At 36.2% G+C, this 15,107-nt stretch overlaps 1 protein-coding gene across 3 annotated transcripts in view; it reads left to right on the top strand.

Moving 5' to 3' along the window:
* LOC145242952 (protocadherin-9-like) overlaps nucleotides 1-14,494 on the top strand; it is a 25,950-nt gene extending 11,456 nt beyond the window's left edge. For all 3 annotated transcript variants that reach the window (XM_080106061.1, XM_080106062.1, XM_080106060.1), the window contains one exon: nucleotides 11,706-14,494. In XM_080106061.1, the coding sequence (XP_079962187.1) occupies nucleotides 11,738-14,359 (2,622 nt within the window). In that variant the 5' untranslated portion in view covers nucleotides 11,706-11,737 and the 3' untranslated portion in view covers nucleotides 14,360-14,494. The remainder of the gene's footprint in view (nucleotides 1-11,705) is intronic.
* Nucleotides 14,495-15,107: the final 613 nt, after the last annotated feature.

Below are 15,107 nucleotides of genomic sequence, written 5' to 3'. Positions count from 1 at the left end.
GACCAAGAGGCAGAGCTTGAGACACCTAAAAAGCATGTGGACCTGATCTCATCCCGGCTGTACTATTAAAAAAAATGCTCCAGTCCTCTTTAAACTTTACAACAAATGTCTTAACGAATCTTTCTTTCTTGACTGCTAGAAAACTGCTTCTGTGGTACCAGTTTACAAGAATTCTGGCGAAAAAACTGACCCATTAAATTATCGCCCCATTAGCTTCCTCCCTCTCTTTGTAAAAAAAATTTGAGTCCATAATTGATCAAGCTCTAGTCTCTCACCCTACAGTTGCTAAACTTCTGACTGACCAACAATATGGATTTAGGCAAGCTCGTTCTACAACAGATATTCTAACTGTAATCTCTGAACTTATATACCATACACTGGACAAAGTAGGAGGGGTAGGGCAGTAGCCCTAAATATATCTAAGGCTTTTGTCAGGGTATGGCATGATAGTCTTCTCAGGAAAATCAGATCATACGGTATCACTGGATGAATACTTAACATAATTAAATCTTTCTTAAATAAGAGATGGTGTACCTCTGGGGTCGATCTTTATTATTCCTAATATTCATAAATGACCTCCCTGATAAAATTGTCTGAGATGGGTATATTTGCTGATGACACTATGCTCTATAACTGGCATGAGGGGAAAATGAATGAACGCATGTCCAAGTGAATGGCAGAAACCCTAGAGGAAGACCTCCAGTGTGTAATGGAATGTGGACAAAAATGGATGGTCACATTTAATGCTGCTAAGACTAAGCTTGTTTCCTTCAATAATTACAAGAAACCTTCTCAACCACCAATAGCTATGGCTAAAGATACATTACCTGAAAGTACTTCTTTCAAACTCCTTGGCTTACCATTCACACGAAACATGAGCGTCAGCGTCAGACAAGGCCAAGCTATTTGCAAAGAACTTTGCAGCTAATTCTACCCTATGCGACGAAGGCCATCAACTCCCCATATTTCCTCATATAACACAGAATAAGCTAGGTAACATACAAATATCCGTGCATGAGGTCGCCAAGCTAATCAAGAACCTAGATTCCAGTAAAGCAACTGGCCCTGATGGCATCCCAATTATAGTGTTAAAAAAGCTTCAACCAGAACTTGCTCCCATACTTATGAAACTATTTAAGCGCTGCCTTAAGAAGAAGTGCTTTCCGACTCCCTGGAAGACCTCATCAGTTTGCCCTGTATTTAAGAATTCAGGTGATAAGTCATCTCCCTCTCAGTACAGACCAATAAGTCTCCTGTGTGTTATGAGTAAGTTGCTGGAATCTATATTAAATAGAGAAATAGTCAACCACCTCAGCAGGAATAACCTTCTTAGTGACACACAATATGGTTTCCGCTCTGCAAGATCTACCGTAGATGTGCTGACGGTTATATCCCACAGGATTAGTGAATCTCTTGACAAAGGCTTCCTTTCTAGGGCAATTGCTCTTGACATATCAAACGCCTTTGACAAGGTATGGCATAAGGGTCTACTTCACAAGATTTCCAGCTACGGTATAACTGGAAATGTTTTCTCAATCATGAAATCATTTCTCTCCGATAGGCTCATAAGAGTAGTGGTAGATGGACAAAAATCGGAGGCCTGCAATATAAATGCTGGAGTCCCTCAGGGGTCAATCCTGGGCCCGACTCTCTTCCTGATCTACATCAATGACCTCCCTAAACACATACTTAAATCATTCGTTGACATCTGTGCTGATGACATGACCATCTACGGCAACACATCAAAGGCTGTAAATGACAAAGTTCTCTCTGATTCTCTCTCCTCTGATCTTGAGCGCGTGGTTCAGTGGGGGAAGTTGTGTCTGGTTACCTTTAATGCATCCAAAACCAAACTCCTATCCTTACATCATCAACGCTCTGTGATGGATGGCTCTCGTCTGGGTGAGGCCCCGTGTTTTGACAAGCTTCTGGGTTTGACCTTTACTCCTGATCTGAAATGCAACACGCACATCAAGTCTGTTGCCAAGGTCGCTGGAAAGATGGTGGGATCCTTCTACCGCTCCAGAAGATATCTCACTACTGATGCAATTCTCTATCTATATGAAAGCCAAGTACGTCCAAGGATGGAATACTGTTGCCATATCTGGGCAGGAGCTGCTAAAAACAGCCTATCCTGCCTTGACAGAGTACAAAATAGACTTCATGGCTTAGTGGGGGATGCCCTTTTCTCTACCCTGCAACCTCTCTCCCACAGAAGAGACGTTGCGAGCCTATCCTTGTTTTATGGTTATTTCCATGGAAGGTGCTCGTCTGAACTCCAATCTCTGGTCCCCCCTCGCCAATCTTTCACGAAAAACACCCGTCTAGCTGAATCCACTGTGAAAAATTTCCCCCACTCTATATCTGTGCCTAAATCAAAACGCGGATTCCATGAACAAAGCTTCTTTCTTAGAACTGCACGCCTGTGGAACTCTGTTCCGTCTGCCTGCTTCCCACCGGACTACATCTTGGATGTCTTCAAGTCCAATGTTAACAAATTCCTAATGAACCGCCCCCTTAAGTAAACACTTCATCAAATCTCCACACTAACGTAATGTACTTGCAATAACCCTTAGCCCTGAGTGGTTTCCGGGCCTTGATAAGTGGTGATCATTATGTAAAAAAAAAAAAAAAAAGATACATTGAGAGCATTCCAAGACTGCTGCGAAGAAGGTGGACTCTCTTCCCGTGATGGAAAGTTACTTACGCCTGAAAGTACCCTGTACCTCTACAAGGCTACCATTCGCTCATGTATGGAGTATTGTTGTCACATTTGGGCTGGTGCATCTGCTACTAGTCTCTCTTTCCTGGACAGGTTTCAAAAGAGAGTCGCCAACCTGATACATTCTGAACTGTCATCTAAGCTTCAACCTCTGTCCCACCGACAAAATGTTGCATCGCTTCGCCTGTTTTGCAAGTATTTAAATGGTGGATGATCCGACGAACTATAAGCCTTTGTATCCCCTCGAGGTAAATACCTCCGTCCAACCCAATAAGCAACAAAATTCCACCCTTACACAGTAGAGATCCCTGGATGTAAAAAAATCTTCTACTCTAATAGTTTCTTCCCCAGAACTCATAGACTCTGGAATTTCCTTCCGGGTTTCTGCTTCCCCAACTGTACTGACATGCAGAAGTTCAAGTGTAATGTGAACAGATATCTTGCAGCTCAACTCCCTACATAGTATCTCTGGAACTTATGTCCCTGATAGTAGTCCCTTACATCAAGTGGCACTGTGCCTTGTTTGGGATGAAAATGTAATTTTAAAAAATTGAAAATAGTCGACGATTTGTATGCACAATAAGAGGATGGTGTAAAAAGAGAATAGTTTACAAAATCCTTCTTCCACTATTAAAATAATTTCCGAGAAAACCATTCTAAACATGGGAATTTCGGAGGAGAGGTGAAGAATTCTGTGATTTCTCTCTGTCAAAAAATGTTTACATTTCTTATCCTAATTATTAAATTTAATCGGTTAATAGATGCATTTGTTTTAATGTAAACATAATGCAGAAATACTACTACTACTACTAATAATAATAAAAATAATAATAATCTTCTATAATATAAAGCTGAACGTCTGTGTGTGTGTGTGTGCGTGTGTGTGTGTGTGGTCACGAATAGGCTCCTATATGGTTGACTATTTTAAAAAACTGATTACATATAATGATAGAAGATGTATCGAGGATCAGGAATGGGTATGTTTGATCTGGCAGAACGGTGGTTCATAAAAATTGTGGGGTATGCGTTCGCGCCTGGCCCCCAAAGTATGGAAATAAAAAATGAAAAAAAACGTTTACAAGGTTTTTATATAAATGTGCATAAGAATAAGTATGTTTACACGTAAATAGGGATGGTATAATAAAATTGTGGGGTCTGCGTTCGCACCTGTACTCCATGGAAATATGGCACAAGCTTTAACAAAGTCTTTTCATATCTATTTGCGTAAGTATACTTTGATAATTATGTTTCAGTTTGAAGAAATATGGTATAATAAAATTATTGTTCACGCCTGACCTCCATAGAATGTAAATATGTCACAAAGTTTAACAAGGTTTTTTTAAAAGGGGTGAGGGTCCACAATAACACCTTAACTTTAATCTTAATTCACGTTAGCTTTTATTTATTTTTTTGAGTTGAATCATATTGTGTCGAATAAATTCACCTCATAAATTCACGTTCTTATTAAAGTGAAAGCCAAAAAAAAAAAAAGTCGGAACTTTAGACAATTCTCGACACAAATTTTGCATAACTCTGTTTTTTCCTTCTCCACTTGCACGTGGCACTCTTTCAAAAATAGATAAATAGATAAATAATAAAAAATAAGAACATTGCTTGTTATCATGTCAAAAGAAGGAAAAAATCCTGCTCACGTGATTACGTGTCTTTTTAAAAACATTTACATAACCTTTTTATTTTTATTTATATATCTGTTTAAGCTTTATTTTTGTCAGTGTACTAGAAGGAATTCAGTTGATTACAACCCTTTTTGCGTGTTCTTTACATTACAATAGTGCAACCCTGAATCCGACAGCACAATACTACACCGTTCAATACTGTAAAACTGAAACGAGCTGTTCTGCTTGAAAAGGGCGCCATTTTCTTCTTATTCATATTTATATCGATTCTTTGCTTTAAAAAAACTAAAATAATTAGGTGTTTGCTTTTTTAATATCCCATTTTGCTGTTTCGGATTATTTTACTAAAGTAAGTAAAGCTTCATTATTTTTCAAAACTGTTTTTGTTTCTTTGTTTTTCGATATTTCGTCGATATTATTTAGTAAGAGTGTTTAGCAGAAAAGCCAACAAACGACTACCCAAAAAAATAAGTATACAAGAAATAAATGTTACCATAGTCAATAAAAGTTCAGTTCATGTTTTTTTTTGTTTTAAATTGTTTTTAATGCTCTTTACTTGAAATAATTTCAGCAAACCAAAATTAAAACGAAATTTGAGGCGATAACTACTTAAATGAATTTTTATATAAACTACACATGCCATAATCGAATATTCCTCAAGCACAAAATAACGGAAAACATTAAAATATGTTTATGAATATTCCTTACGTTGACGGAACTCTCTTAAATTGTTAACACAGAATGCTCAGGTGCCCCTCCTTCAAACGGGGCTCTCCATTTCAAAGTCGCTGCCATTTTGATTTTTTTTTAAACCGGTTCATGAATTAAAAAATTTGTTTTTTACAAACTACTTAAAAATACAAACCAATGAACTTTTCTACCATAAAAGTAACTTTTATTGACTATAGTAACATTTATTTCCTGTATATTTATATTATATATATAACATTTTCTCTTTGTAAGGAAACATCATTTTGTTGGTCACTCTTGGCTACGAATGGAAACAAAGTTGATAAAAAATATATATATTTTCGTGAAAATTATCTTTACTTTCATCATATTTTGCTTAGGGTAAAATTTTTGAGTATCAAAACCTATCTCTTTACAACTCCCTCCTTTTCATAACCTATCATACTTTCATCAATCACAGTCCATTTTCTGTAGGCTGTTTTTGAATCCAGTCAACTACGGGTACTTCTGCTAGTAATAATAATAATAGCAAATGTGTAAATTAAGATCTTTAGTTACCATTAGCCAACTCCCAAAAATAAGATTCTACGTTTTTAGGCGATTACTGTGAAATTTATTTTAGGTGATTACTTTTAAAACTTTGAACAAATGATCGCGACATGTTTTCTTTTTTCGCCAATTCGCAATTATAACATTTTGTTGCGAAAAAAATACAATTCTCATTAGAATTCTGCAACCTATGCTAATCCACCAGAAAATAAAAATGTGATTTATTTGTGAGGCAATTACGTGTAAATGGCATGAAAAAAAAAAGAAAACAATAAAAAAAATCGGTTTTGCATATTAAGTTAACAGAAAATGATCGCTCTATCGAACCAGACAGTATTTTAAGGAAGTACTCAATTTTGTTTTTTTTTAAATCTTAGTCATTTTAATGTTCCTAATCAAAATTTAGTATAAAATATGTTATCGCTAATACAAAATATACCTTTTTTTGTAGTCTAAGTCTGGGCGGTAATGCGAAAAATAAAGTGATTATTAGTGGTTTTATGACAGTTGGTCAAACTTAAGATTAGTGGTAAAAGATGTGGTTAACTGCCCTGAAAGTTAGAATGGCCCAGAAAATGTGGGTCATGTTTTACTAAATTTATATGTGCAACTAAATCCACTATAAATTCTACAATAATTATTTGTTTTCTTTTTCAGTGTGTCCACATATAATCGCCTAAAAAAAGTAGAATCTCATTGAGGAGATTGATTTTAAATGTACATATAATTTCTTTTTTTATAACTTGGTGAATCACTAAACGTTCATACTTTTAGGAATTTTTCCCCAGGTTTTGATGAACTCATTATGAGATTTTTATATGTGAATTTCACTAGTGACAAAAAAAAATCTATATAAATAAAACAGTAGACGTATGTGTGTGTATAAATATCTAACAGGTAAACTCTTAAACTACTGGTCACATAACACTGAAATTCTCAGGAAATAATATTCATGCACCAAGAATGGTTTATAGGGAGTAAATATTTTGTTTACATGCATGTATAACACGTAAAGACATCAGCAAATTGACATGCAAATTGTTAATTCAAACTAGCTGACATGTTTGAATTTGTGCGCATGCTCGGATTCAATTCATTCACTCAAGTTGTTTACTATTAAGCCTTTGTATTTATGTAGTAATCAGGAAAACTGCAACGTCATTCAGACGTCATTTCTCTTTAAATTATAGTGTTTGTGGGGACAACGTGAGATTATCATCGCATGCATTGTCGGCAGTTTTCATAGGACATAATCTTCTCTTTTCTTTTCGAGTAAGGGCGAAAGATATGCGGGGGGGGGTAATTTTCTGCAAATTATGGTGGGGGATTATCATCACATAGATTAGCGTGTGTTTAAATGACATTCCTCCCAGACATTATCTACTCCTGTTTATTCGAGTAGGGAGTGATAGGCAGGGGGGAGTAACTTCCGGTGATGACGTCATTCCTTTTCAAATTATGATGTTAAATAAGGGACACGAGATTATCCTCACATGGATTGGTAAGTGTTTAAATGAGACAGTCCTTCCAGATATTATCGCCGCCTCTTATTCAAGTAGGAGGGGATTATAGGCAGGGGGAAACTTTCGGTGATGGCGTCATTCCTCTTCAAATTATGGTGGTCAGTAGGAGACAACTTGAGATTATCATCACATGGATTGGCGAGTGTTTAAATGAGGCAGTCCTCTATGACACTATCTCCTCCTTTTTATTCCTGTAGGAGGGGGTATAGGGCATGATAATGGTTGGGATAGAACGCACACTTCTGTTCAGGATCCTATTTGTTATTTGCCAAAACTGGTGGGAACCAAGCCGCTGATCATCTACCTTGGATTTAACAGACTGGGCATATAGCTCTCTTGCATTTTTTATTACTCTTTTACAGTGGTTGCTGGCAGTCCTGAAAGCAGCTTTAGTCTCAGTGCATCTATTACGTTGGTAGCTATGGAAAAAGTGATTTCTGTGTGCGATAGCAGCAGCACATTCTGGGGAGGACCATGGCTGGCTGTTAGTTTTTTGTTGGAATTTTTTAGATGGTATGAATTGGTCTATGCCAACAATTAACCATTCGGTCAGATCTGATACTATAGAGGACACCTCCTTTTTAAACATGGAGTGCAGAGGTAAATCAGATATGAATGTACGGAAGCTATCCCAGTCAGCCATAGAGCATTGGTATACAGTACGGTGGAGGGGTACGTCTGGGGACTTATTACATTTCGTTTTCATCTTAACTGATACGACGGAGTGGTCAGAGGATCCTAGAGGAGAATGAATGGAACATGAACATAGCTCAGGGGAAGTTGAGAGAAAAAGGTCTAGGAGGCTTGCATATTGACCGGGTGTATCGGGCACATGGGTGGGCTCGCGAACAATCTGAGTGAGGTCATAAGCAATGGCAAAATCATGACAAAACCTCCCCTCATCGTCTGTCTTATTTGAATGGGTCAGCCATTCCACGTTATGGACGTTGAAGTCACCACAGATGTGGATGTTAGCCGAGGGATGTGCAGACAGGATGTGGTCTATTTTCTCAGATATGCTCTTAAAGATAGTAACTCCGCTGTTGTGGGGCCGATAGAGGGCAAATATAGATGCGGTGGTGTTAGCAAGTGCAACGCTGAAACACATATAGGGTAAATTAGGATCTTCTCTAGAGATATACCTGCCACACGGGAAGCCATTTTTAATGTAGGCACATATTCCATGCCCATGGCGATCTTGGGGGTCAGATTTAGCTGTTAAGTTAGAGTATCCGTTAATTATAAACTCATCTAAGGAAGTGGTCGGCCCTATTCCAGTTTCGCTTAGGCAAACGATATGCTTCATTTCTTTTACAAGACTGAGGTGCCATTATCTTGTAATTTGAACTTCGCCTCCATTTTTGTACAGCACCCTAGTTCATCCAATATTTCTTTAGTTTTTTTCAGTTTTGGCTGTAAGGTTATTAACTTTCTGACAAAAATCGCTAATGGGCGAGTCCCAGAGTTTAAAGGATCCAGTCCTTACCAAAAAAATTATTAGTGTTTCTTAACACAAACATCTTGAGTTTCAGTGTCTTTCCCTTCAAGGTTACATTAGTAGTAACTTCACCTTCGAATCTTATTCTTTCTCCGGTTACAGCTTTCTCATCCTTAGTTTTCCAATTTTGCACCAAGTATGGTGCTTTATAATGGACACATCCGAACCACTGTCAAGTTGAAGTCTAACTTCCTTTCCCCTATTTTTACCCTAATGTACTTCTGTACATTTTTGTCCTCCGCTTGAGTCCTCATTGCTTTTACATAGCTACTGTGGGGTTCTTTTGATCTGCAATATGAGGCTTTGTGTCTGTTGCCTCTGGGCAGATCACATTTTGGGAACCGGTATGAACAATCGTTCTGCCAATTAAGTTCTCCACATCTTTTGGATGGGTAACGGGGCAAATCCGACTTCTTTTGAGATTTTTCCGGGAAGTTCTGTTTGGTCTTGCTTGACTGTTGTGGGTCTCAAATTTTTTGTTACTTCGTATCTTTCTAATGTTTGCTACTCCTGCCTCTTCTACATTTTTGGAGCCTTGCTTCTTTGGCATTCCTCTGCCAATTAAAGAGTTATATTTGGCTCCTTTTCCAATTTAACACCCAGCATCTGGGATCAGCTTCCTTGGTTGGCACTAAGGCTTGAATAAAAATCAGGACCTTTTTTTTTCATTACATTTTCATCCCAAACAAGGCACATTGCCACTTTGATGTAGGGGGCTACTATCAGGGACCTAAGCTACAGAGGTATTATGTAGGGAGTTGGGCAGCAAGATGTCTGTTCAGGTTACACTTGAATTCTGCATGTCAGTACAGATGGAGAAGCAGGAACCGGAAGGGAATTCCAAAGTCTAGTAGTTCTGCGGAAGAAACTACTGGAGTAGAAAGCTCTCTTACATCTAGGGATCTCTACTGTGTAGGGGTGGGATTTAGCTGCTTGTTTGCCCAGAAACATTTACGTCGAGGGGTTACAAGTGCTTGCAGTTCGTCGGAGCATTCACCATTAAAATACTTGTAGAATCGGCAGAGGAATGCAACATTTCGTCGATGGGACAGAGGCTGGAGCTTAGATAACAGTTCAGGACCTATTAGGTTGACGACTCTCTTTTGAACCTTGTCTAGGAGTGAGAGACTAGTAGCAGATGTATCAGCCAAATGTTGTCGATCATCAATGAGGATAGTCTGAAGTCGTCAAAGTGTCTATTTACGACTGAAGCAAATGTAATGTAATCTTTGCCTTCTTTGCAGGTCAGTTTAATACATTTCCATCTTTTATGAAATAATCTGTTTTTTTTGTTTTTTTTTTTGTACAGTATAATTCCATTAAAGATTTCTCCGCCTCTTCAAAGGACAATTCACTTGTCTGTTTTGGGATAAGGTAGTCCACGAACTTGTTATGTTTTACAGCTCCTAATTTTTGTAATAAAAGACGGACCTTCATCTGCTCACTCCATGACTTGCTGATATCCTGAATACGTCACCAAATCTGCGAAAATAGGCTTCAAAAGTTAAATCCTCTTTAGGAACGTAGTGAAATGTTTCTAATGCTGACCAGATTGCGATATGAGGATAAAAAAACATTCTGTCTTAACTCGTTACTGTCTTTATTTGCTATTACTTGAGTTAGTTGAATTCCTTTCTTTCCTCTTCTCTTTCTCTTCTTCTTTTCTTTGTTTTTCTCTATTTCTCACTGTCTATTTAACTCTTTTTGCATCTTACTCTGCTTTTCTTCGACGCATTTCATCAGCTGCAGTTATCTTTCATCATTTTCTTTCTGTCTTTTCATATTTTGTTTCTGCAACTCTAACGTCTGAGCTTGCTGTAGACACATCATTTTAACAAGTTACCCTGAAAGCTCTTCCATTTTGAAAAATAAATAGAATCACAAGAAAAATCCGGGTCTAAAAAATAGTTAAAAAAAAAAGTCTGTACTTTTTAAATAAACAGAAAAACCGCGACTTTACAGAAAAGATAGACGAAATTAATACTGACAAATTTTTCCATAAAAAAGTCACGTACGTGTAGTTTTAACAGAAAGAATGTTCAATTTTATACAGATAACAACAGTCAATTAAGGATTTATTTTAACTCTCGAGAAAAAAAATACAGAATTTTGAGTCCAGAAAAATTTGGAATAAAAACGAATTGAAACCCCTTTTCGTAACGAAAATCCAGTTGAGTATTCAAGTCGTTGTCCTGAATTCTCATCATATAGTGAATGCGGTTTCAATTCTTCATAGGATTAATATACTTTTGGTCTTTTTCTCATGATTTTACATAAAAAAAAGTCATATGGATTATCAACAGAGAATTTTTATGGTCACAGTCATTAAAAAAATTTCTACTCAGGGTTTTTGAAAAAGAAATTTTCAGAGGTCGTTTTTCGTCTCATTGAAAAACGGTTGTGTAGCCGATCTTTGTATTTCTAAAGAAGGGAGAAAAAATTTGAGTTTGTTGACTAAAAGTTGGTCGTTTATCGAAAAGAGATTGTTGTAGGTCCTTTTAGAAATCCTTTCGTTGCCAATGTTGTTGTCTGGTTTAAAGGGTCACAATTATAAGGTGAAAGAGTTCTGGGGTTCACTGCAAGCGGTTAAACTACAAGTTTACTCCCTAATTGAAGATAGAAATGTCTGGCATTATATAAGCCAGATGAATCCATAATGTTCATAGATATAGGGGGGTTAACTACTCCAGAACAGAGGGTCCAAAGATAGCAAAAAGAGAGAGAGAGAGAGAGAGAGAGAGAGAGAGAGAAAGAGAGAGAGAGAGATAAGGAGATAGAGAGAGAAGAGAAGAGAGACTTGCTCAGTTAATTATAAAATGTAGTTATTTAGAACAATTAAAACATAACTCAGTCCTTAATCTACAGTACATTTCAGCATGAATTTTGTGTTACTAAAGTATACAGAAAAAGGTTTAGGCCAACAGACGTTGATCAAATCACAGTTAGTATACTAATAAATTATAGTAATTCATGAATAAATGCTAATCTAAAATGTCTGTAATCATTATTTTTGTTATTACTTAACTTTTCAATTCGATCATGAATCAAAATCAATTTATAAAAACTTTTAAATTTTTTACTTTCAGAAAAAGCATTTGTGGATTGATTATTTGGCAAAATGGATTTGATTTACTTTAATACAAGAACCAAACCAGAAACGAAGATTCTATTTAAAATAATTTTTCTTTTTTCTTTTTATCAAATGTATATTTGTGCTGATCTCGTATATACAATAGAGGAAGGAAAGAGACCGGGCACTTACATCGGGGACATTGCCACAGATTCTAACATCATGGAATCTTTTTTACCAGAAGACAAGGGGACCATCCAGTTTAACCAACTCCAGCAAAGTGATTCCATATTCTTCCAAGTCGCTCAGCAAACTGGTAAACTCTACACATCACAAATCTTGGATGCTGAATCCATGTGCAAACGTAACAAGGAATGTTTCCAACTGCTGGATGTTGTGGTCCATAAAGGATCTTATATCAAAATATTGGCAATTAAGGTGAACATAAAAGATATCAATGACAATCGACCTCGATTTCCCAATCAGCCAATTAATATCAACTTTAAAGAAGGACAGGAAAAAGGCATGAAAAAGTCGATACCAAATGCCATAGACAAAGATATCAGTAAGAATAACTCTCAGATTAGCTATGAGTTAAAAAATAGTCAAGATAAACCGTTTGAATTAATGGTTTCTAAAGATGTTACCGGTGCTTCAAAACTATCCTTAGTATTAAAAGAAATGCTCGACAGAGAAAAACAAGATACGTACAAGTTACAATTAATTGCCAAAGATGGTGGATCTCCATCCAGACAAAGTGTTTTAGATATTCTTGTCTCTGTGACAGATGTCAACGACAATTCTCCTGTATTTGCTAAAAACATTTATAAGGTTTATATAAAGAATGAACCAAATGAAACGTTTCCTATTCTTACTGTGTTGGCTAATGATGCTGACCTTGGAGAAAATGGGAAAATTTCCTATCATTTTAACCCACGAACAAGCCAGCAGGTTAAAAACCATTTCATACTTAATGAAGAAACTGGCGAGATCTCTCTGAACGGCACATTAGATTCAGGTGACGTGTTGATTATAGATGCAACTGATAAAGGACAACCTCCTCTCAGCGACACTGCATTAGTTTATGTAATCAACATAACAAATAATCCTCCTTACATAAGATTGTATTTTGTGTATCCTCCTATAGATAATAAAATTATTCTTTCGGAAGACATGTCAGTTGGCAGTTTTATTGCTTATATGAAAGTCGAAGACAATGATGAAGGGCGAAATGGAGATGTCAGTTGTCATCTTCATCATGATAAATTTCAGCTTCAGAATTTAGGTACAAAGAAATATGAAGTGACACTGAAAAATCCTCTTGACAGAGAGAAAGAAGAGCACCATGATGTTGTGATCAGTTGTCAAGATAAAGGCTCTCCTCCTCTTCATAGTAACAGCAAATTCTCCATTCAAGTGATGGACATCAATGGTGTAAGTCCAAAACATCATCTCAGCACCACTGTTTGTGTTGATGGAATCAACATGAAAAATAATCCTCCCGTCATGAAATATACGTTAGCAACACCTCCTATAGATAATAAAATGTATGTCTCGGAAGACATGGTAGTTGGCAGTGTCATTGCACTTGTGGATATAATAGACAATGATCAAGGACAAAATGGAGATGTCTATTGCTTCTTTTATCATGATAAATTTCAGCTTCAAATTTTAAGTAAGAATGAAGGTATTAATAAATATCAAGTGACACTGAAAAATCCTCTTGACAGAGAGAAAGAAGAGCACCATGATGTTGTGATCAGTTGTCAAGATAAAGGCTCTCCTCCTCTTCATAGTAACAGCAAATTCTCCATTCAAGTGATGGACATCAATGATGTAAGGCCACAATTTACAAAAGACACATTTAAATTCTTCATTGATGAGAATCAAAACTCGAGAATTACTCTTGGCTACATCAATGCCACTGATCCAGACTTGGGAGATGGAGGAAAACTCACATATTCTCTCATCACCAATAACAACAAACACTTCTTACCTTTCAAAATAACCACAAATGGATTACTATCAGCAATTATGTCTCTTGATCATGAGTTTCAACATACTTATCACTTCAAGGTGTTTGTGAAAGACAATGGAACACCATCTCTCAATAACACAGTCAATGTGATTGTTGAGGTCACTGATAAAAATGATAATGCTCCATATTTTACATTTCCCAGTGTTAAACCTTACAATCTACATGTCACATATTACCCTGATGCCAGAAACAAGAACATCACACAGATAAAGGCAGCCGACAGTGATAGTCAAGAGAATGCATTTCTAAAATATCAAATAATCAGAGGCAATGACAAACAGATGTTCACCATCAACCAGTACACTGGTTTCTTAGCTTTCAATAGACAACTCAGCCAACAAAATGCTGGCTCCTATCAGCTTGACATTCTTGTCAAGGATAGTGGTAGGCCAGTTCTATCAGCAACAACTACTCTCTTTTTAACACTCACTATCAGCAACAACACATCAGAAATGTTAAATGTTGTTCAGCTTCACACTGAAGAGAAGGTGCATCTTAATCTCATCATTATTATTACAGTCATGGGAATTATAATAGCTGTCTTCATTATAGCTTCATTATCAATCTGCATCATTAGATGTAAAAATCAGTCAAATGGTGTCTCAGCTCAAGCACTTGATCCTTCTAAATAAATATGCTGGTGAACAGGGACAAGTTGTTGCTCCTTTTTACCTATTGACTAAAAAGTAACCTATGAACAGAAATATTTATTTTGCTGCATCAAAAAGAGAAGTAAATTTTTACAGAAAGCTCCACCAGAAATTTCTACTCATGTAAGTAAATTACATACGAATCTCAATTTTTGTTAATATTTCGAAGTTTGCAATTATTTTCAAATGTAATTTTTACTAAAATATTAGAATTTTATAAATATAATTTCTTTCTCTTCAATGATTCGGAAAAATTGAGTAATTTTACAAAATGTATAATGGCCTTAAGATGGATGATATGACTTATATGTGTGCTGAAATAATTTAATTAAATTCTTTCAGAACTTGTGTTTATTTGATTTGATCCATGTTTTAATTGAACATTCCATTTGTCATTCTTAGTTACTTACCGGCTCTAAACCTACTTGACACAATTGCACTAACTTTGTTATAAAATATCCTTAAAATAAATATAAACAACTAGTTTTTGCCTAGTAGTGTATTTGCAAATTGTTTAGCGTTTCAGATTATAATTAAGAAAATGATTGGTTGAATTTTAAGCAAAGAGTTATTTATGTAAAATACCCCCTTTCTCTTATTTAATTTTTCAACACATTTTTAGCTAAATTCAAGCAGATTTGTTGGAATATTTTTGAACATACAGACACATGAACACACGCATACATTTTATTTGAGTAATTTTATTTAGAGTGTATCATATTAAAAACAA

Source organism: Euprymna scolopes, chromosome 21 (assembly GCF_053919585.1).
Source record: "Euprymna scolopes isolate OS-2025 chromosome 21, ASM5391958v1, whole genome shotgun sequence".
In the NCBI taxonomy this organism is placed as follows: domain Eukaryota; kingdom Metazoa; phylum Mollusca; class Cephalopoda; order Sepiida; family Sepiolidae; genus Euprymna; species Euprymna scolopes.
Note: the sequence above shows the minus strand (reverse complement) of the source record. Positions and strands in the feature narration are given on the sequence as shown.